This window comes from Carcharhinus amblyrhynchos, chromosome 16 (assembly GCF_965287045.1).
Source record: "Carcharhinus amblyrhynchos chromosome 16, sCarAmb.v2.hapA, whole genome shotgun sequence".
Lineage (NCBI taxonomy): Eukaryota > Metazoa > Chordata > Chondrichthyes > Carcharhiniformes > Carcharhinidae > Carcharhinus > Carcharhinus amblyrhynchos.
This window is the reverse complement of record NC_137339.1, coordinates 14,658,646-14,682,185: the sequence shown is the minus strand read 5'-3', so window position 1 is coordinate 14,682,185 and position 23,540 is coordinate 14,658,646. Positions and strand designations below refer to the sequence as shown.

The following is a 23,540-nucleotide window of genomic DNA, read 5'->3' as shown; positions in this document are numbered from 1 at the left end:
GTCCCCGCAACCCCATTTACCCTCACTGATGCCCCTGACGCTAAGAGGCAATTTATCATGGCCAATCAACCAAACCCACACATCTTTGGAGGGTGGAAGGAAACTGGAGCACCTGGAGGAAACCCACAGGGAGAACGCGCAAACTCCACACAGGCAGTGACCCCCAAGCTGGGAATCGAACCCAGGTCCCTGGAGCTGTGAGGCAGCGATGCTAACCACTGTGCCACGTGCCAGATGTGATTTCACCGAAGGGGGCACGGAGGAAATTCACCAGGATGTTGCCTGGGATGGAAGACTCAAGTTAGGAAGAGAGGTTGGATAGACTGGGATCATCTTCGTTGGAGCAGAGAAGACTGAGGGGCGACCTGATTGAGGCGTACAAGATTATGAGGGACATGGACAGAGTGGATAAGGAGCAGCTGTTCCCCTTAGTTGAAGGGTCAGTCACAAGGGGCCATAGGCTCAAGCTGAAGGGCAGTACGTTTTGGGGGGATGTGAGGAAAAACCGTATTACCCAGAGGGTAGCGATGGTCTGGTACGTGCTGCCTGAGATGGTGGTAGAGGCAGGTTCAAACCCTTGAAAAAGTACCTGGATGAGCACTTGGCATGTCATAACATTCAGGGCTATGGGCCGTGGGATTAGGTGAGAGAGGTCAGGTATTTCTCATGTATCAGTGCAGACTTGATAGACAGAAGGGCTAGAGGGGGCACTGGATGATTCTATGAATCTAGGAGCCTGTGGGAATCACAGTACAGGAGCAATGAATGTGCTTGTATATTAATCCTTTTTACTTCAATAGAGGACCAATGATTAAAAAAGGCTAGCGCTTGTGTTAAAATAGAAACCAGAGAAATGTGACATGACTTGTTTTCTGCATGTTTTGTTATCAGTGACTTTCATTCTTAGGCTGTCTGTGGTAGCAAATTTCCATCTGCTAATAAAGTGGTGATAGAATTTAAGGCATTTATGAGGTGACTGGTACCATGAATGCAGAAAGGACTGGATCTGATATGGGATCATTCCCGCGCTCTGGAATCAGACGGAACTTCAACCATTCCCAAATTCTTTAAAACGCTCTTTTCCTGCTACAGAGTACTGCAGTATGGGCGAATTTCGTACACCATTGAGAAAAACACTGTAACTGAGACCAGAGGAGATGGCTTTGCTAAGGGCGATAATACCTTGCTGAATCTCAACCCTGAAGATGTTGTGTTTTATGTTGGGGGCTACCCATCTGAATTCACTGTAAGTTACCACCTTGTTATTCTTATTGTTTTTCAAGTGGGGCATTGTATCAAACTTTGACAAGCAGACCATCAATCCCAGAAAGTCTTAGACACTTTTCACCATCAAGAGTTATTCCGGTAATGTTTTGCCCTCTAGTGGTTAATAATAATTGGAAATGCGGCAGAGAAACAAACCAATCCAGGCTTTATGTTCCACTCAAGCCCCTTTCCATCTTTTCCACAGCTATATTTATCACCATAACCCTCTATCCCCTTCTTCACAGTTGCCTGACTTCCCCTTAACTGCAAATAAGAGCAGAATTAGGTCACTTGGCCCATCAAGTCTGTGCCGTCATTCAATCATGGCTGATATTTTTCTCATCCCCGTTCTCCTGCCTTTTCTCCATAGACCCTGATCCCCTCATTAATCAAGAACCTATCTATCTCTGCCTTAAAGACACTCAATGACTTGGCCTCTACAGCCTTCTGCGGCAAAGAGTTCCACAGATTCACCACTTGCTGGCTGAAGAAATTCTTCCCCTTCGCTGTTTTAAAGGATTGTCCTCTTAGTCTGAGATTGTGCCCCCTGGTTCTAGTTTTTCAAAGAACAAAGAACAAAGAACAACACAGCATGGGAAACAGGCCCTTAGGCCCAACGAGCCTGCGCCGCCATCTTAACAAAGCATTTTCCTACACCTACCTTGACCCGTGTGTATGCTTATGGTACCCCCATTGGAAACCAGATTCAGGGGAGAATAATTTAGGGACAATTTGTTACACCAATCAGCCTAAAAGCACATCTTTGGGGTGTGGGAGAAAACCAGAGCACCCGGAGGAAACCCACGCAACCACAGGGAGAATGCGCAAACTCCCACAGACACTGGCCCAAATCCATGTATCTGCATAGCTAGCAGTGATAGTCACTGAGCTGTTGTGGTGCCCATCTGCTGGTCCAGTTTTAAGCACACACACGACGTGAAGTACTAGGCCACTCTTGAAACATCCAAGAGCAGCCCATGCACAACCCATCGTGTGCATGCCCCTTCAGATACTTCTTCTAAAATCACAACTTAATTGGCGTCATTTTATGTTGTTAAAGACTTTTCCTAGACTAATTATACCTCATTTTGCATTGAAGTGGTTTTGAATTCGTATCAACATTTAAGTTGCAGTTTTGATGCCACCACCAGGTGGCGATCTAGCACTGCTTTGGCCAAAGTGATGCCAAATGAGCCTTTCACTTGCAATCACTTGTCTCACTGCATCTTCTTCCTTAGGCAGCAGCAGGTTGCCTGTCAATGGCAGGGGGCCCATGCTGCATTAACAGTTATAACCTGTGATAACCCCCAGGACCTTCATGGGAAATCACCAATTCACCTCCCTGATGGACTAGTTGAATACAAACTCCCTGGGGATTGTTAGTTAACTAACCAGGTGGAGCTCATGTACTGAACCCTGTATAAAGCAGGACCCTGAGCGGGTCCATTATCCCGGGTTATTTATTACAAGTAGCCTTACATTAACACTGCAGTGAAGTTACTGTGAAAATCCCTTAGTCACCACACTCCGGCACCTGTTTGGGTCAATGCACCTAACCAGCGTATCTTTCAGACTGTGGGAGGAAACTGGAGTGTCCAGCGGAAACCCACTCAGACACGGGGAGAATGTGCAACCTCCACATAGATGGTGACCCCAGTCGGGAATCAAACCTGTGTCCCTGGCACAGCGAGGCAGCAGTGCAAACCACTGTGCCACCGTGCTTACTGCAGTGTGACTGACCAGGAAACTCTCCTGCTTTTACTGTCTGTAGTTACGGCGTATTGGAAGGACTTGTGTTTGACAGGGTTACAGACGTACCTTCCGAGGCTATCATGTCCTGAAGGGAGCCTTGAACCCAGAGCTTCTGGACCATAGTTAAGGGGGGACACTACCATTGCTTCACAAGATCACCAATTGATCTTGACACTCTTATCTTGCTAAAATCTATTATTCACAGTTTTGAGTAATCCCTAGCTGCTCGGGGGAAAGAGATTTCCAAATTACAATGTAGAAAACAAGTTTCTTGATTTCACTAGAGTTGTGGTGGGTGTGCCATATGGTTGTTTGTCACATTGAAGTGTGCTGTGTTAGTGAAAAGGTTAGAAATCGTCCCTCTGAGGAACAGCCTTCACTCCTAATCTTTCGTTAAATCTTCTAACCAGCTTTTTATCCAATTTACTATGTTCCTCCTCCTAGTTTCTCACCCATTAATCTTCTGTAGTACCATGTGGTACTTTATCTAAGGTTTTGTATAGATTTGAGAGATTTCTCAGTGCAGTGCCCTTGTTAACATATAATAAATACAAAAACCCAGTACGTTTTATCAGCCTTGAAAATGTGCACAAGGATGTACATGTTGATACTCCTCCTCTTCACGAGAGCGCTGCTGTCTCTTCCAGCCTCCTGAAACATTGAAGTATCCCAACTTTAAAGGCTGCATAGAACTTGGAACCCTGAATGCGGAGGTCATCAGTCTGTACAACCTGGTTCAAACATTCAACTTGAACACCACGGCTGATGAGCCTTGCAGGAGGTGAGTAGAGAATGGAACAGACTAGTCAATTTCTTAATCCCTTTCCCATATTGGTGAGTGTTGTCCCCCTTGTTACAAACATCTGGCTCTGTGCGTATGACATGTTGGGTCAGTGATAGATTGGGATATGTGCTATTCTTAGAGTGGCGCTGGGTCAAGAGGAGGGTCTCCTTTCCCTTCCTAAGGTGAGAAGAGAATTGGAGATAAGTGAATCAGCTGAGATTGAGACAAACTAAGTTTCTCAATGCCATGTCAATGTCTTGGCCAATCAGAGTTGACCTGCCAACAAACCAGTACCATTTTCTCCTGCAAAACAAATTGTTATGAGTGTTTGAAATTTGGCATTCTTGTGTTTGTCCCGATGAATCCAAGAGATTGAATATTTAAGGGTCCAGCTTTTAATTACTAATTCTCTGTGATCTCGTTCCAGATACAAATCTATTCAAGGTGCAAACAGTGACAGTTCTTTCTTTGATGGCACTGGTTATGCTAAAGTCAAAATGCCAGGTCTATTTTCCTCTGTCTCTCGATTTGAACAAGGGGTTCGCACTTCTTCCTATAATGGCATCCTCTTTCTCATGCAGGAAAAGGTGGGTTTCTGTTCTTGTTATCTACCTGGTTGCTGCTGGGTTTTATTTTAAATCCATAAATCTCCCATCAGGCTGCTATTTGCTGCTCTTCACAATGTTGTTGCTGTCCTCTGTATTCCTCTGATGCCACAGTGTCAACTCAAATATATTCCACTGCCATTGGAAGTGCAGTGAGGTCTAACCTTTCCCTGTCAACTAGAGGGCATTATCAGCTGTTGGGGTTAACTACAATGATAACCATTTGAGTAAATGACTATGGGCCCAATCTTACCATCACGTTGCGCCTGTTTTTGGAAGCTAAAACTTGGTAAAGTCAGGCGTGAGGTGAGTAATATGATCCGCGCTCACCTCCTGGTTCTCCCTTTTACCAAGGTCTGAAAATGGCCACAATCGGGCTCACGCCCACAACGGGCGCGACTGCCATTGAAATGCATGTGCATGCATTTAAATTGACTTAATGGGCTGTACGCTCAACCTCACCGGCGCTTCCCCCTTTAACCACCATGTTCGCCCCTCCAGAACTGGCATGAAACAGACATGTTCTATAAAAGTCCAATACGGGCACTCCAGCGGTGAGGGTTAGCGTGGAGGTAAGTGCCAAGCGTCCGACGGCTCTTTGCTTGAGATCAGAGTGGGGAGGAAGGGGGTCCACTGCCACTCTGCCTGAGATCAGTTGGGGGGTGGGGGGGGGGGTGGTTGGTTGGTGAAGTGGGTGGAGGGGCCCATGATCGGTCTAGGTAGCGTGGATGGTAGGGGAATAAAGGGGTCAGTAATGTTGTGGGGATGGGGCAATGTCTGTGGAGCCAGGGGGAGGCATTATCCGGCCTCAGAGGGATGTGGAAGGGGAGCAGCATTCTAGAACATAGATCATTACAGCGCAGTACAGGCCATTCGGCCCTCAATGTTGCACCGACCAGTGGAACCAATCTAATGACCCTCTAACCTAAACCATTCCAATGTTATCCATATGCCTATCCACTGACCATTTGAACGCCCTTAAAGTTGGCAATCTATCTTTTCTTTCTGCACATGTGCACTTGGAGGCACCGATCGGAGCTACAGGGTTTTGGGCGCGTTAAGTCCCACCCACAGGCTTCCGCGATTCGGACTCACTGTTATTTTTTCATGCAGAGCGTGTATAGAGGGGGGTGCTTAAGGATGGATCTAAATGCCGGATCTGAAACTCTCCCAATTTCAAGACTGCGCAGCACTTAGAATCAAAATGGTAAAATAGGCCCCTGTATGTCAATGGCTGTGTGCCAGTGATGGGCAATGTAGGCTAGTGGGTGGCCACCCTCCACCTCCGCAAGATCAAAATCGGGCTTGCTCACTAACTCTGACCATTAAATAAGATTGAATATGTTTGATACACACCAAATATTCCATTTATTGAGATGAGGAGGAATTCCTTCAGCCAGAGGGTGGTGAATCTTTGGAATTCATTGTCACAGAAGACTGTGTATTTAAGACAGAGATAGAGACGTTCTTGATTGATATGGGAAAGGTTACGGGGAAGAGGCTATAGAATGGAGTTGAGAAATTTATCAGCCATGATTGAAAGGAGGAGCAGGCCCAATGGGCTGAATGGCCTAGTTCTGCTCCTATATCTTATAGACAAGTTATTAGAAAATGTTTAATCATTCATATATTAATAGAACTTTCATTAACTTCTACTGGTAAAAAGAAAATAAGTATTTATGCTTGATTGGATGCAGAGGAAGTACACAGGTCTCATGGTCAATATTGTGTGCAATCAGCCCGTACCCCACGTCACGTGTATCTCACTGTAGTCATTCCAGAAGGAAAAGATCTACGTGGATGGAAACCAGTGGAATGGGCAATTCTGCTCGGGGGCAGCAGTCATCAAATGTCTCCTGTGGGCCGTGCCATGCTCAGAATCCATACGGGCCACATGTGGCCCCCAGGCTGCAGGTTACCCATCACTGCTAAATAATGATCCAATTCTCATAGAGACCAATAACTTAAAGGGGAGTGCGATGGTGCTGTTTGGGAGTTGTATGGGGGATCGTGTGTGTGTGTGTGTGTGTGTGTGTGTGTGTGTGTGTGTGTGTGTGTGTGTGTGTGTGTGTGTGTGTGTGTGTGTGTGATATTAATAGGTAGTCACACCCCACGACAGGCTCACATGAGGGACAGCCATTTGAGCGAGAAGCTGCCTGTGTCCATGGAACTTTCCCCAAGCCTGATTTGATTTGTTATTGTCAGATGTATTAACACACGGTGAAAAGTATTGTTTCTCACGCACTGTACAGACAAGGCATACCGTTCATAGAGAAGGAAAGGAGAGAGTGCAGAATGTAGTGTTACAGTCATGGCTAGGGTATAGAGAAAGATCAACTTAATGCAAGGTAAGTCCATTCAAAAGTTTTGAGTCGGTTTTTCCTGACAGAAGAAGGCGGAGAGAGTACATCCGGGGTACGTGGGGTCCTTAACTATGCTGGCTGCTTTGCCAAGGCAGCGGGAAGTTTAGACAGAGACAATGGATGGGAGGCTGGTTTGCATGATAGACTGATCTACATTCATGTCCTTCTGTAATTCCTTGCGGTCTTGGGCAGAGCAGGTGCCATACCAAGCTGTGACACAACCAGACAGAATGCTTTCTATGATGCATCTGTAAAAGTTGGTGAGAGTCATAGTACACATGCCAAATGTCCTTAATCTTCTGAGAAAGCAGTGCTGAAAGTAAAGCTGGTGAGCTTTCTTAACTATGGTGTTGGCATTGGGGGGGTTGGCTAGGACAGAGGTACCATCCTCCAGATAGAGGCGGGGGTTGGGGGCATTGCTTAAGCAATGAACCAGGCGATGTCCTAGGAAGTTAACGAAGTCAGTGTGAGAGAAATAAAGCTTCACTTATACTCAGAAGCTGAACCACCAAAAATGTGTCCGTATCATGACAGGTGTCCGTGGTGGGTATTTTTTTGAAACTTTTTTCCCGCTTCTGATCTTTGTTCCTCTGAAGTTACAGACCTGGCAGCTCGGTTATAAATGTACATAGAAAAATAAGAGCAGGATTAGGGCATCTGGCCTCTCGAGCTTGCCCCACCAGTAAACTGAATCATGTCTGACCTTCCATCTCAAAACCATCTGTCCCATTCTGTCCCCGTATCCCTTCATGTCATTGGTACCACAGACATCTTACCGTCCTCTGCTCTGAACATACTCAAAGGCTGAGCTTCCACAGCTTTCCGGGATAGAGAATTCCAAAGATTCCGGATTTGCTTTGTGTAGTCTCCGTTAGCCGAGCTATGCAGTTTGCATCAACTCTCACAGCTACTGAAACACTGTAGCTTCTCTTAACATTTCCCCCTCAACATTATTGCATATTACTGAAACCTCCCTTTTCTAAGATCAGTGGGATATTCTTTTAGCATTTTCACTTTCGAGCCATGCATTCAGAATGTCGAAATAAATTGTAAGGATTTTGTTTTTTGGCTTGTTTCTGACAACAGGTTTTTTTTTGTAGGAAAAGTATCTTTGCCTCGCCATAGATAATGGAAAGCTTGTCCTGTTTGTTTACTTAAACAACGAACTAAAAGTTGAACGCAACAATGAAAGCCAGAATTTTGTCAGTGACGGATATCTCCATCAGGTAACTATCTTGGTTGTTTCTTACGTTGAGAAAACTAAATGAAGCACTTAATGAAAACTAAAAGAGCGACGTAGCAGGACACCCCAACCAAGGGAAGACGAAGTGGATCAAGTACCGTGTTTGGATTTGCCCCTGTCTAGGGCAGCACCGTGGCACAGTGGTAGCTGCCTCACAGCGCCAGGGACCCCAGTTCAATTCCAACCGCGGGACACTGCTTGTCTGGAGTTTGCACGTTCTCGCCTTATCTGTGTAGGTTTCCTCCAGATGCTCCAGTTTCCTCCCACAGTCCAAAGATGTGCAGGTTGGGTGAATTGACCATGGTAAATTGCCCTTTCCTGTCCCAAGATGTATAATTTAGGTGCATTAGCCAATGCGAATGTGTGGGGTTACGGGGATAGAGCAGGGAGAGGACCTGGGGGGTCAGAGAGTTGATGCAGACTTGATGGGCTGAATGGCTTCCTTCTGCACTGTAGGGATACATGAAATAGGCTATGTGAAGCAGGGCAGTAAGTTTGGAGGCATGGCATTGAGTCTTTGGTGCTGAAGAAAGGAGGAAAAGCATCGGAATAATTTGTTTACAACTTAAAAGGAAGGGGGAGGTTTGTACATTCCTGCAGGAGAAGGCAATGTGAAAATCCCAGACTTGGCTAACATTCAACATCAGACTCCCCCTCGAGAGTGTATACATCTACTTTAGCCCACCCAATGGGCAATTGCTTATCCTTCCTCATTCCAAACAAATGGTCTGAAAATATTTAAGCTGCTTATCCTTGAAGCATGCAATTTTTTTAAAAAAACAACAAATTACTGAACTGAGTCACAGTAAGTCAGCTGGCATTTTTGGAGGAATACCAGTATGCATTGCCGCCAAGCCTGCCCTGTGTAAATGCACAAGTTTTTTTTTGGTATGAAGTGAATCCTGAACTCTATTGGCATTGTACGACCCTCGGGTCCTATGTCATTGTGTGCAACACGCACTCACTCACATCCCAGCAAAGGCCTTGTCCATGAGCCGTACCATTATCCAGGGCACAAAGTGCAGGGAAGCAGATAGAATAACCAATAGTGTGGGTTTGGTTATGGCCTGGAGTGGATTGGGCTGCGCACTTTGACATTAAGCTGCAATGAGACAGAAATCGCTTCCAGTAAGCGTTCAGTCACTTGACTGGAGTAACTGATATTGGATTAGTCACAATGCTGGGGTTGATAGCTGTCTTTCCCAGTGATAATTTCCAGGAATTCTAGTTGGGCAACCTGATGCCAAAATATATCCAGCTCCTCGTGTACGTCAGTATTTCATATCGCTTCTTGGCCTTTTGGCCAAGATTAAGCATCAAGACCGAGCCCAAGATGGGGTGCAATGCCTCATCTTTACAGCTTGGATCTCGTGTCTCTCTCTTGCAGAGACCATGAATTGGATTCAATTTGAATTGGTTTTTGGAGCAAGCAAGGAGATGGATTAGGGGCTTGCCCAGTCCCTTCTGAGCATCGGCTTTTTAACTTTTAAGAACAGAATGAACATTTCATTAAGAAATCCTTTATTTGAAACACAAAACTACTTCTGTTCTTTTCAACTTGAGTAAAGAAAGAACTTCATAGAATCACTACAGCGCAGAAGGAGACCATTTGCCCCATCAAGTCTGCACCAACCACAATACAACCCAGGCCCTATTCCCGTAACCCTACTTACTTACCCTATGAGTCCCCCTGACACTAAGGGGCAATTTAGCACGGCCAGTCAACCTAACCCGCACATCTTTGGACTGTGGGAGGAAACTGGAGCACCCGGGGGAAATGCACACAGACGCGGGGAGAATGTGCAGACTCCGCACAGACAGTGACCCAAGGTTGGAATTGAACTCAGGTCCCTGGCGCTGTGAGGCGGCAGTGCTAACCATTGTCTGCCATGCCGCCATTGCATTGAAATCATGCTCTTCATGACCTCATCATCACGAGGACTCCACAGCCAATGAAGACTGAAATGTAGTTAGTGATGTAGTCTGAAAGTGCTACCGCCAATGTGTACACAGCAAACTCCCACAAACAGCAGCATGGCAATGATTTGATCGTCTGTTTCTGTGACGTTGATTGAGGAATAGATGTCAGCCAGGACACCAGGGATCATATCCATGCCCTGGATTGGGCACCCATCTGAGAGGATGGAAAGGGTCTTGGTTTAACACCTTGACTAAAATAGGGTGCCTTTGACAGTGTGGCACTCCCTCAGTATTGCACTGGAATGTCAGCCTAGACTTGCTTTAATCATGCGGTGAGATTGGAAGCCACAGTTTCCTGAATCAGAGGTGAGAGTGTTGCCTACTGAACCACAACCAACATTGGCATTAGAATTGGCGTCAGAGCAAAATAAAGCAAATATAAACATCATCCATGCCACTTTGCACTTTAATATTGAGAATCTACATTTAAGTTAAGGTTATAAGGGGTATTACAGCTTGAAATCGTGTTCAAATGCTCACGAATAAAAGAGCATTCACAGTGAAAGGAAAGTTTTTCTCACTGCCTCAGATAATTCATCAAAACAGATTCTATCCAGCCTTGATCATTCGATGAATTGTGCGTTTGCTTTTCAGATCCAAATAATCATGGTTTTCTCAAAAAAAATGAAGATTTATGTGCGGGTGAACAGGAAAACTGTCCTTTCTTCTGAGCAAAATGCCACGCGCCCTTCCATTTCTGAATATTATCTTGGTGGAGCTCCTGTGGAGGATCTCCCAGACAAGTAAGAGTCACGTGGACGGTGAGACAAAGGATAAAGTTCCCCTGGGTGTGGGGGTAGTCAGAATTTCAGGCCCCGCAACCCCCAACTTACTGCTCCTTGTGAGCCATGAAGTTAAAAACTGCCTTTAATGATTCCAGCAGAATCTACGTTAGCACAGGCCATTGGGAAATTGGAACGGGCAGTCCATGTCTTTACAGCGAGCAGTCAAATTGTAACATTACTGGACTAGTAATTCAGCAACTGGCTAATGCTCTGGAGAATTTATTTTTCGTCCCACTGTGGGATGGGCCCATCAATCCCACTGAGGGGAAATTTAAGTGTAATTAATTTGTCATGAATGAAATGCTAGTCTGGAGAACAAGACTTTCCAACTTTTTCCGCAAAAGGATATGAGTTTTTGTTACCGAGATTGGTCAGGGGAAAAAAACTTCCCTTCAGGCTTTTGAGGCCTGTACTAGGCCTGAGTTGTTTCCAGTCAATCTGTGGAGATTCCAAAGTACACAAGCCTGGGAGTTGTAATAGAATCCCTGCAGTGTAGAAGGAGGTCATTTCGCCCTTCATGCCTGCACCAACAACAATCACACCCCACATATTTACCCTGCTAGTCCCCCTGACCCTAACGGGAAAGTTAGCATGGCCAATCCACCTAGCTCAATACCCCAATTTCTTCCCACATCTTCGGACTGTGGGAGGCAACTGGACCACCTGGAGGAAACCGACGCAGACAGTGGGGAGAATGTGCAGACATAAGAACATAAGAACATAAGAAATAGGAGCAGGAGTAGGCCATCCAGCCCTTCGAGCCTGCCCCGCCATTCAATAAGATCATGGCTGATCTGTCGCTGCTCAGTTCCACTTTCTCGCCCTCTCCCCATAACCCTTAATCCCCTCTCCTATCAAAAACCCATCAACCCGCGTCTTAAAAATATTTAGCGAGGCAGCCTCCACCACTTCAACGGGCAGAGAATTCCAGAGATTCACCACCCTTTGAGTGAAGAAGTTCCTCCTCAACTCCGTTCTAAACCGCCCCCCTTTTATCTTGAGGCTGTGCCCCCTAGTCCTACTGTCTTTTTTGAGCGGGAAGAGTCTTTCCACCTCTATCCTATCCATCCCATTCAGACACCACGCAGACAGTGACCTGATGTTGGAATTGAACCTGGGTCTGCGGCGCTGTGAGGCAGCTGTACTAACCGCTGGGCCACCATGCCGACCTCCGTCCTTCCTGTTGTGGTCAGGTATAAAGGAGAAGTTTGTGAAATCCCCAACCCTGAACGAATCTGGACCACTAAACAGTAGGGGCTTCAAGCTCCAATGCCCAGCATGGGCCCATATCCTGATCTCTTGCCCCCTCTTCAAACCAGGCAAACTCTCAACTATATAGATAAGATTCAACAAATTGGACTGTGTTAAGAATTAATATAACAGTGAAAATGAGCCCACTTGAATGTTAAGGACCGCTCCAACTACACTTTCTTTCCTTGTCTTTCTCAATCTCTCTCTCTCTAGTTATGCAGGTATTCCATATTAAATATTGAAGTGTAGTTTATTTATTAGTGTCACATGTAAGTTTACGTTACATTGCAATGAAGTAACTGTGAAAATTCCCAAGATGCCACACTCCGGCACCTGTTTGGGTACACTGAGGGGGAAACTAGCATATCCAATCCGCCTAACCAGCACGTCTTTTGGACTGTGGGAGGAAGGTGGAACACCCGGAGGAAACCCATGCAGACACAGGGAGAACGTGCGAACTCCGCACAGACAGTAACCCAAGCTGGGAATCGGACCTAGGTCCCTGGTACTGTGAGGCCGCAGTGCTAACCACTGCGCTGCATCGTGTAACACACACATGCAATTTTGTTTTTTCAATGTTGGAGTAAAATCTCTCCTGTGGTGAGAAACCACGTGGCCTGGTTTCATACAGATCCGCGCAGGTCAACAAAATAATCCTAGGTTTGTTTTTACAATCCCTTCTTCCTGAAGTGAAAAGCATTTCTCTTTTCCAGTCTGAGGAACCAGTTCCCCGCGGGTGGGTCTATAAAAGGCTGTTTGCGCAGTGTGAAGGCACTGGACAAAAACTTAAATCTGAAACGTGAGACAACCATCGGAGTCAGTTATGGGTGCTCTGCAAACCTGCTGGTGAGTCTTGCATTTGTGAGAATCGCTCTCATCATTTACCGATCCTTACTATCAAATCTTCTGCATTTTTATTGGCAGATAAGCAAAGAGATGGGGCAATGCCATAGGCTAACATTCACCATTATCTGTCCATAAGTATTGTGTCTTTGTGTCTGTACAATTGTGTGGTTATTCGTGAAGGAAGAGACTTTTGCAAAGTTTTTTTTTATCTTGCGATCACCAGGACAAATACAAGAATGCCAAATTTCAAATGAGCACAACAATTTAAATAGCAGGGTGATGATTGGCTGGTAGGTCAACTCCAATTGGCCAATGTGTTGCCATGGAGAAAGCAACAGGCAAATATAGGCTCCCCAAGTTCTCACAAAATTCAATAAAGGGACACAGCCCTCCAACAAATTCCTTTCGTTCATGAAGAATGAGTTTCTGTGTACGAATGTATAGCACTTCTGATGAGTATAATTGAGCCTCATTATGACTTTGATTAAATAACGTAGTGGTTGTTGGTGTAGCTATGAGCACACTGGAAATGACATATAGTCACACCACAGCGACACATCCTCACTGTTCTGATAAGTGTAAGACAAACACGTTTAGCGAGGTGGCCTCTGTTCAACAAATGTACAGTTGTGAGAAACTAGAAAAAGCAGAATAAATCCAATCCAATCAAGTACTGTCCCCATCATCCCACTGTCAGTCATTGAGAGAGTGCTGGATGGTCCCGTTGACAGTACTATCAAGCACCACTTGTTCAATAATAACTTGCTGACTGCTGGCTTCTGCTACCGTAACAGCCTCAGTCAAAACATTGGCAAAAGAGCTGAAATGTCAAAGGTAAGGTGGGAATGGCGGTCCCCGACATCAGGCCAACATTTGACTGACTGTGGCATCGAGATGCCCGAGTAGAACTGAGTAGGTGGAAGCCAGGGGAAATCTCCCCATGAGTTGGAGCTGTACAAAGTGGCACAAAGGATGCTGTAGTTGTTAGAGTGCGATCATCTCAATCCAGTATTCTGCTGTGGAAATTCCTGAAGTTAGAGTCGAAGGCCCAGTGATCTTCAGCCACGTTATCAGTGACCTTTCCTACACCATAAGGCCAGAAATGGTGACATTCACTGATGATTATGTAATGTTGAACGCCATTTACAACTGGTCAGGTACCTAAGCAGCCTGTGATCACCTATTTAACAAGACCTGGGCAACATTCAGGCTTGGGCACTAAGTGGTGGGGTACATTTGCACCAGAGAAATGCCAGACAATGACCATCTCCGACATCCCTCCTTGATGTTTAATGGCATTGCCATTGCTGAATCTCCTATCGGTGTGGTTGCTATTAATCAGAAACTTAAGCAGATATTAAACACAATGGCTACAAGGTAAAACACTAGGAATTCTGCAGTGAGTAACTCACCTTCTGACTCACCAAACTCTGTTCAGCATCTACGAATCAGGAGGTATGATGCAATACTCTTCAGTACTTGGATGTGTCCAGCTCCAACAGCGCTCGATAAACATGACCGCTTCCAGAGTAAGGTAGCCTGTTTGACTGGCACTCCCTCCATTGCCAACGTTCAATGGAGTGGTGAGTGCCAGGTGCACTGGTAGCTACTTGCCAAACCTGCTTTAATGGCACCTTCCAAATCTGTGACCGCTACCACACAGAACAGAGGGCATGGACAGGCTGGATAAGGAGCAGCTATTCTCTTTGGTTGAAGGGTCAGTTACGAGGGGATACAATTTAAAAGTGAGGGCTGGGAGGTTTAGGGGGGGATTTGAGGAAAAGCTTTTTTACCCACAGGATGGTGACGGTATGGAATGCGCTGCCCGGGAGAGTGGTGGAGGCGGGATTCTTCACATCCTTTCAGAAGTACGTGACATGTCATACCATAGGCAAGTGCTGGCAAGTGGGATTAGGTGGGCAGGTCAGGACCTTTCCTGTGCCAGTGCAGACTCAATGGGCTGAAGGGCCTCTTCTGCACTGTAGTATTCTGTGATTCTGAGCAGATGCGTGGGACTGCCACCGTTTGCAAGTTCCCCTCGAAGTCACATCACACATTTGAAAATATGGTGCTGTTCTTTCTGTGTCATTGGGTGAAGATCATGGAACTCTGATCCTAACAGCACTGTGGGTATCCCTACACCACGTGGACTGCGGCGGTTCAAGAAGATGGCTCACCACCGCCCCCTTAAGGGTAGTTAGGGATGGGCAGTTGCTAGGTTAGCCAGCGACACACACATTCCAAGAATAAAATAAAACTTCGAACAACCGAGGAGAGAAGTAGGTGCTGTGAGTTTTACAAAAATGCGCTGTCAAGCCTTTAGAACACTTTGGTAAATTTAGAGTTGAATTCTGGCTACAGTACATATGATTTTTATACCAAATGGCACACTCTCCTTGTTTTATTAGCAGCTAATTGGGCAGACTTTAATCCTACTTGTTAAGATGATTTTATAATAGACACTTGAGTAGAGGCTGGCAGTCATGGTGAGTAATGTAACTGGGTGATCACTCAACACATATCAAATTCTAGTCCAGTTAACGCACTAAATTATTTATCTTAAATGAGTTAATGCTATCATTAATAAAGTAGAGTGGGTAAACTTGATACGAGTGCATTAAGCAGTTGTACAATGTTGTTTAAATAATTACCAGCCTTGATGTGCCCTGGGGAAAGGAAAATGTAACACTCAGAAACATCATCTGATTCTCATATTTTTAGGTTCTGTGCATACAATGCAGTCATGTGCTTTTTTAAAAAAACGTATTATTTTATGCAAAAATAAATCATAGCGTGTTTACATCATTAATTCATGTAGTTTTATGGCTATCTCACACTTAAGCCACCCCAACAAAGCCAAATTCTAGTGAGACTGGTATGCCAGAGTTTCGGGTATTGTGTTCTGTTTAAAAGGTGTTTTTGCTGTATTGTGAAGGGCGGGAAGAGAGAGCGCTGAGAGGTCACAGAAGGAAATGAAAGGATGTTTGCTATTATCTTGCGTTGATTGTTTTGCACTCGAGTCACATGTGGCAGTGGCTGCATTAAGAAGCCATCAGTTTTATTTTACCGGCTGGGGTAATCCAACCCACTGACTTTGTTCTGTATTTTGTTTCAGGTAGTACGTTCTGCTAATTTCAAAGGCCAGGGGTATCTGAGCCTGACACCTCAAAATGTTCCCATGCTTAGCAGCTTCATATCGGGCTTTGGCTTCCAGACCCAGCAGCATAACGCTCTAATGTTTTACTACTCCTCACCGGTAAATGCAGTTTTCGCGAGAAGCGTTAATGACAGCGGGGACTTGGTTGCATTGTATTGTGTTGGTTTCTCTCCAGAAGTGTGGGAGTGAACGGCTTTGGGATCACAAGAAATGTGCAAAAGATTAGAAATCATAGAAACCCTACAGTGCAGAAAGAGGCCACGGGGCCCATTGAGTCTGTACCAACCACAATCCCACCCAGGCCCTACCCCCATATTATACCCACTAACCCCTCTAATCTACGCTCTCAGGACACTAAGGGGCAATTTTAGCATGGCCAGTCAACCTAACCTGCACATCTTTGGACTGTGGGAAGAAAGCGGAGCACCCGGAGGAAACCCACACAGACACAGGGAGAATGTGCAAACTCCACACAGACAGTGACCCAAGCTGGGAATCGAACCCAGGTCCCTGGAGCTGTGAAGCAGCAGTGCTAACCACTGTGCCTCCCCAACTGTTGGAGCAAGGCGAAAAATGGGGTTTAGCAGTACTGCTGACTAGCCTGAATGCTAAACCCACACCCCCGTCCCCACCAGCTCACCTCACTCCTCCCCTCATAAATCCAGGCGGACTGGAATAATCAAATTCAGATATTCTTGGGCTGGCTGAGATTTAAATATTGAGGAAATTTGGGAGCAACATAATAGCGTGCGTAACTCATTAGTGCCCATTTCCTTAATCTTTCTTGTTTGACATTTGCCTCAAGCCCTGGTTATAACAGGTCCCTGACGGGAAGAACTCCGATGTTTGATATTAGAATCCCCTGTTGTTTATTTGTAAGTTTTAAAGTTTATTTATTAGTGTCATAATTAGGCTTACATTAACACTGCAATGAAGTGAATGTGAAAATCCCTAGTCGCCACACTCCGGCGCTTGTTCGGGTACACTGAGGGAGAATTTAGCACGGCCAATGTGCTGAACTGAACTCCACACTGACACTGGGAGAATGTGTCGACTCCACACAGACAGTGACCCAAGCCAGGAATCGAACCTGGGTCTCTGGCACTGTGAGGCAGCAGTGCTAACCACTCTGCCACCTAGCTTGTATTAGTTAATACCAGAATTTGCAGCGGGTCAGGTGGGTTCAAGTGTTAGCAAAGCAGAAAATATTGGGCAATGTATTTGTTGATTGCCCTGGAGCAAACAAGTACTTCATGCTCAGGAAGTATATGTTTGGTTTCCAGATCCAGCTGACCCAGAAACAGACCTTATGTGAGAGTAATGTCAATGAATCACTCATCATGCTTAAAATATGCAAAGTTACGGAACCATACAAGACTGAACACAGATTCTTTAGGGGATCCAGTTTGGCTGCATACCACTGAGGCCACTGTCTTGGTGAATTTAAGTATATTTTTCTTTACTTTATTAGGAAGGAACATGTCAAGTATCTCTGAAGCAAGGATTAGTGGCACTTAAGGTTTTTAACACCGAGGTTAAAAGTAAAACTCAGTACATAGATGGGAGTCCGCACTATGTCTCCTTCTCAATCAAAAATGACCAGTAAGTACCTTTGGCCTTCACAGCTTCTAAAGATCAACAGGAACTAAAAGAGATCAATACAAAACATTCTAGAAATGCATGGCTGTATCTGAGAAGAGGAAATTCTAATGTAAAGTCATTTATCCATGGTACTAATTGAAATCTCACTGTCAACGAAGCTTGTTTTTGCTGGAAGATTCTTTCTAATGATCCTAATGATTCTAATGAGGGACAACGTTTTCTGTGGTGTGTTTTGCAGCATCAGTGGGATAATCCAGTCCCGCCATCATTGTCAGCGGGTTCTCCTGTTGTTCACACCCTCCGCCGCCAGGGAAACAGTGGGGGGTTGTTGCCGTAAGATTTCAGCAGAGGTATTTCACAACAAGGTTACATTTTTAGGCTTTTTAAGGTGCGAGGCATTACTGGATAAGAACAGAATTCTTAACATTTTGGATTCCCATGTAGCATGGTCAGAGGCTGAGCAAATGGTCTCTTTGGTCTTCTCCAACTACACAGACAAGGTTTTCCAATTGTTCCCACCAGTGAGATCGTGAGGTCCCACCAGTGGCAAGCCCCCGGCAGTGGAGGTTGCGAACAACAGGAAACCCTGTTGACAGCAGTGGGACTGGAAGATCCTGCCACCAGCCAATGGGAGTCTACCTCTGCTATTACAAAACACACACCATGGGGTGGGGTAAAACTCCTGCCCAAAGTCTCAGAGCACCCTCTGCTATGGTGGTGGTGGTAATACCCAGGCAGTCCAAGCTGCGATGGAAACATGAACCTTTACACGCGTGATTGAATCTGGAGCTATGTATAGTGATGCCAGAGGCTCCAACTTTCTAACCATCACATGGCTCATCAGGAATCTCACCCATTTTTACTGTCTGCCACTGCGTGTGTTTGGAAGGATTTGCAGGTTAATAATCTACCTGTTTGACCACGTTATGAATGCGCCTGCCTTGGCCATCAAGTCCTGGAGTGGGGCTGAAACCCAGAGCATCTGGCTCAGGGGCAGGAATGCTACCCAATGTCCCACTCAGTGTGTACTGACACACAATTCTCAGTTTCCTCTGCCAATCCATCCTGTGGCTTTGAGATTGAGATTGTTAATGAGGTATTAGATGCAGTTTTATTCTGCACTGACATACCCCAGACTCATTTTGCAAAGGTTTCCTACAGCCAGTATCAGACAAGAGAGCTCCATTCCAAAGGGCTAGTTTGGATCTGGATTCATGTCCCAAAGCTGTGAGACTAGTGTCCAGACAACTGACCTCCCCATTTTCCTTATCATGAAGGATAAATTGTTTCAGATTAACTGCTCGTCTTTTATATTCAAGAGACGGCTGGATATAGCACTGGGGGTGAACGGGATCAAAGGTTATGGGGAGAAAGCAGGATTAGGCTATTGAGTTGGACAGTCAGCCATGATCGCAATGAATGGTGGAGCAGGTTCGAAGGGCCAAATGGCCTCCTCCTGCTCCTACCTCCTCTATAAAAGACAATTGGACTTTTTCTGAAACCATGTTCACTAAGTTCCATTTCAACTAGTAAAACTGTTTTTTGCATGGAACCTTTAAAGGAGCTCACTGATGCAATTGACATATATTACATAAATAACGTTCTGTTGCTCGTATCTGAAATGTGACAATATGAACGGGCCTTATCCCCTCCCCAGGGACTCTAATAGGGGAAACATAAGAGGCAGGGCACCATGGAAGAGGCCATTGGGCCCACTGTATCTGTGCCAGCCCAAAAAAGGTCATTCCATCCCCCTTGAAGCTTTAACTGCCTCCCCTTTAAGTTCCTCCAGACAGTAGAAATTTAATAGAGAAACAGAAGGTTCTACAAAAATTCAGGAGGTCTGGCACCACCTGCAGAGAGAGGAACACATTTCAGATTTTAAATCTGATATCAGTCTTCCGCGGAACTGGAGAGAGGCAGAAATGTGATGGGTTTTATGTTATTGACAATGGGAGGAAGGGTCAGGTGGAACCAAAAAGGAAGACCAGGGATCGGTTCGAGGGTGGGGGGGGGGGGAGAGATTAATTTATGAAGGCGTCATGGAACGAGGGACACGAAGAGCAGGATTTTCCAGCCACGCTCGCCTCAAGACTGCAAAATCCCACCCGAGGTCAATGGGCCTTTGCGTGGTTCTGACCCATCCACTACGATTCCCGTGGCGGGAGGGATGGGAGAATCACACCCATAGAGTGGGAATGGTACCAGTAAAGGAACAAAGGTCTATAAAATAATGAGGGGCATAGATCAGTTAGATAATCAACATCTTTTCCCAAAGTCTAAAACTAGAGAGCTTAGATTAAAGGTGAGAGGGGAGAGACACAAAAGGATCCAGAGAGACTATTTTTCCCACTCTGGGTGGTAAATGTCTGGAAGGAGCAGCCAGAGATGGTCGTAGAGGCGGGTACAATTTTGTCTTTTAAAAAGCATTTAGATAGTTACATGAGTATGATGGGTATAGGGGCATATGGGTCAAACATTGGCAATTAGAACGAGCTTAATGGTTTTAAAAAAAAGGGCAGCATGGTCAAGCTGGGCCGAAGGGCCTATTTCTGTGCTGTAAACCCCTATGAGTCTAAGTACTGGTCCAGAGTAAGTGTTAATAGCAGAATAAAGATCAGCACTGTCTGAAAGTAAAACCATGAGAACAGAATCCCCCTTCACTAGGGGGAAAATGTACAAAATGGAGGACAAAGTTCACGTCTGAAGTTGTTGAACTTAATTTTGAGTCTAGAAGGCTGTAATGTGTCTAATCGCCAGATGAGGCGCTGTTGCTTCTCCAGCGTTTGTTGGGTTTTGCTGGAACGTTGTACCAGCCGAGGACAGGAATTTCAGCAGATTTAAGAGCAAGCTGGTGAATTGAAATAGCGACTGGGAGATCTCTTGTGGACTGAATGGCGGCGTTCTACCCCTGGTTAGATTCAAACTCGGACCTCAAGCTGATGAATCATCTTTAACCTTTGAGGGGACCTCATTAAACGAAAGGCAAACTCCCATTTTAAGCGCTGATACCATTCCCTCGGGATACCTCAAAACACCTCAGCTGAAATCGTTCTCACGAAGCTGTAATTGTAACTTGTTCGTTTGCTTTCCTGTCTCGTGAAGGATCAAAATGACCATTGATGATCAGGAAAGAAGGCAGTCAAAAATATCGAGGAGGAACCGCCGTCAGTCTGGGGAGATTGAGGAGGGGCAGGTCTACCTCGGCGGTGTGCCAAGCACTGACCTAGGCGCCAACCTGACTGGCTGTATCAGCAACATTTTCATTTACAGGTGAGTTACGAGGACACACGCAGATACAGAAGCAGCCAGCTAGTTTATGAAGTGGTGTGTATGGTTGGTTGCGACAGTGTTGATTCCTACTTTGAATAACTGGATTTCGGAGGCCTCTTGCAACCCAAGATTTCGATAACCACAAATACATTAATTTTGCACTAACATGCGCAAGATTTTATTCTAGGCATCACTTAAATATTCTTTAATGCTTGATACAACCAAGATGTTGTTCTGAAAATATTGAGCCTTAGATTTACAAATGTTTGCAAGCCATTTGGTTACAAATTCCTTTTGAGACATGTTGCTTACACATTATGGGTTTGATTTTAATCCAAAGTAGATTTCGAGGGGGTAGGTGTTGGAATGAGCACAAAATAAACTCACCGGCTGAGTTCAGGCCAATGCATTGTCACCCCAGGGCCTTATTTAAATGTATCTGATTCACTTCCAGCCTGGAATGGGCAGGAAATGGCGGCAGAGCAGCTGCTGTCAGGTGAAGCTCGGGTAGCCCCAGGTCACCCACCCAGCTTTCACAAAAATAGGAAGAGATGGTTTTGGGGGGGGTTTCCCAGGAGGGGACCGGGCGGGTCTGGGAAAGGCGACTTTCCTCAAGAGGATCAGTCAAGCACGCCTCCTCCTACTCTGGGCCCATAAGTGAAAATTTAGCACGCCCACTTACTGTCAACCTGCTTCAACCAGTCAGGATTTGGGCAAAAATGTTATCAGGGTCATAGAATGTATTAATTGCCCACCTAAGGACTTCAGTTAGGCCATGCTGGTAATATTGTTGTGGGACAGATAGGTGACCACTGGATTTAACATCTGCCCCCCAACTCAGCCCTCCCTATCTTTATGCCCACCAATGGGGGTGTGCTAAATCCAGCCCAACAGTTCAGAATGATCACCTTTTTATTTACATTGACATATGAATTAGGAGCATGAGGAGGCCATTCAGGCCCTTGAGCCTGCTCCACCCTTCAATAAGGTCGATACAATGATTATGGCCTCAACTCCATTACTGCCTACCTCCTCCATTTTTTGTCAGTCAAGAATCTATATTTCTTGTCCTTAAAAAGCTTTCAATGGCCCTGCCTCCGCCGCTGTCCGGGGAAGAGAATTCCACAGACCCCTGACCTCTGTGAGGAAAAAATTTCTCCTCATCCCCATCTTAAAGGGGAAGACCCCTTCTTTTTAAACTCTTCCCCAAAGTTGTAGCCTCGCCCACAAGGAGAAACATCTTCTCAGGATCCACCTTGTCAAGTCCATCCAGGTCCTTGCATGTTTCAATAAAATCGCATTGATTAAACAACATTAGAGATGTAACTTGTGTCAGGTATGCACAGAAAAGAGGGGAGGATAGGAAAGAACAATGGGAAGGTCTGTGAAAAGGTGGGAGAGATGGGAATGGAAAAAGGATGATGGTGTGAGATGGGGACGAAGAAGTAAAGAAATGAGAGATAAGTCTAGAAGAAGTTTAAATGGCAGATGAATTGTAACCAAAAACTCCTGTTGAAAACCAAAAGTGGAGAAAGGGTTATGATCTGAAACTGTTGAAGTCAGTATTGCGTTCAAGTAGTGAGGTGGTATTTACATTAAACTTCAATGGATCAACAGAGAAAGCCAAAGATACAGAGTGGAAATACTCCAGACACCTGGAGTCCAATAATCATTAGAACATGAGTTTAAAATATCACCATGATATGATTATTTTGAATGAGTTTTGGCACAACTTTTAAGAAGAGAACTGGATAAATAATTGAAAGGAAAATGTTTGCAAGGATATTGGAGGGGAGCAGGGAAGAGGCAGTATTGATAGCTCTTTCAAAAAAGCATGATGGTCCAAATGGCCTCCTGCCCTCCAATCATTTCATGAGTCTGAAATATTTTTGCTGCAGTTGGAAGTTTGTGTGTGCAACAAAAGGATGCTTCTGGCGTTATTTTTCACATATTTTTCTCACACAGGCAAGACTCAAGTCAACAATCCATTGTAGATCTCCTGAAGCATAACGTACTGGTGGGGACAGAGTTGAACAGTTGCCCCAGGGAAAAGCCACCCCAGCAGATCCGATCACACAGAAAGGAGAAATCCAGACAGGTAAATGAAATTAAAGTCTAGTCCTGACTTATCATTAAAAGCCCAGCCCAAGAAATGGCAAACAGTCACACAAATAAACTCTGCTTAAATCATTTTAACTTTCAGCAACAAAATTCAATAACACTTTACTTAGTTAAGCTTAAACTTATTTATTATTGATGTGGAAATGCCGGCATTGGACTAGGCTGGGCACAGTAAGCAGTCTCAGAACACCAGGTTAAAGTTCAACAGGTTTAATTGGAATCACGAGTTTTCAGAGTACTGCTCCTTCATCAGATGAGGGACCTGATGAAGGAGCAACACTCCAAAAGCTTCTGATTCCAAATAAACCTGCTGAACTTTAACCTGGTGTTGTGAGACTTTATTTATTATTGTCACAAGTAAGCTTTACATTAACACTGCAAAATCCCCTAGTTGCCACAGTCCGGTGCCTGTTCGGGCACACTGAGGGAGAATTTAGCACAGCCAATGCACCTAACAAGTACGTCTTTCAGACTATAAGAGGAAACCGCAGTACTCGGAGGAAACCCATGCA

At 45.2% G+C, this 23,540-nt stretch overlaps 1 protein-coding gene across 3 annotated transcripts in view; it reads left to right on the top strand.

Moving 5' to 3' along the window:
* The window catches only part of lama5 (laminin, alpha 5), a 283,499-nt gene that overhangs the window by 237,253 nt on the left and 22,706 nt on the right, over positions 1-23,540 (top strand). For all 3 annotated transcript variants that reach the window (XM_080204748.1, XM_080204749.1, XM_080204747.1), the window contains exons 63-72: positions 1,093-1,246; positions 3,666-3,799; positions 4,230-4,389; positions 7,871-7,996; positions 10,588-10,736; positions 12,743-12,875; positions 15,991-16,131; positions 17,504-17,634; positions 20,740-20,907; positions 22,873-23,005. In XM_080204748.1, the coding sequence (XP_080060874.1) occupies positions 1,093-1,246; positions 3,666-3,799; positions 4,230-4,389; positions 7,871-7,996; positions 10,588-10,736; positions 12,743-12,875; positions 15,991-16,131; positions 17,504-17,634; positions 20,740-20,907; positions 22,873-23,005 (1,429 nt within the window). The remainder of the gene's footprint in view (positions 1-1,092; positions 1,247-3,665; positions 3,800-4,229; positions 4,390-7,870; positions 7,997-10,587; positions 10,737-12,742; positions 12,876-15,990; positions 16,132-17,503; positions 17,635-20,739; positions 20,908-22,872; positions 23,006-23,540) is intronic.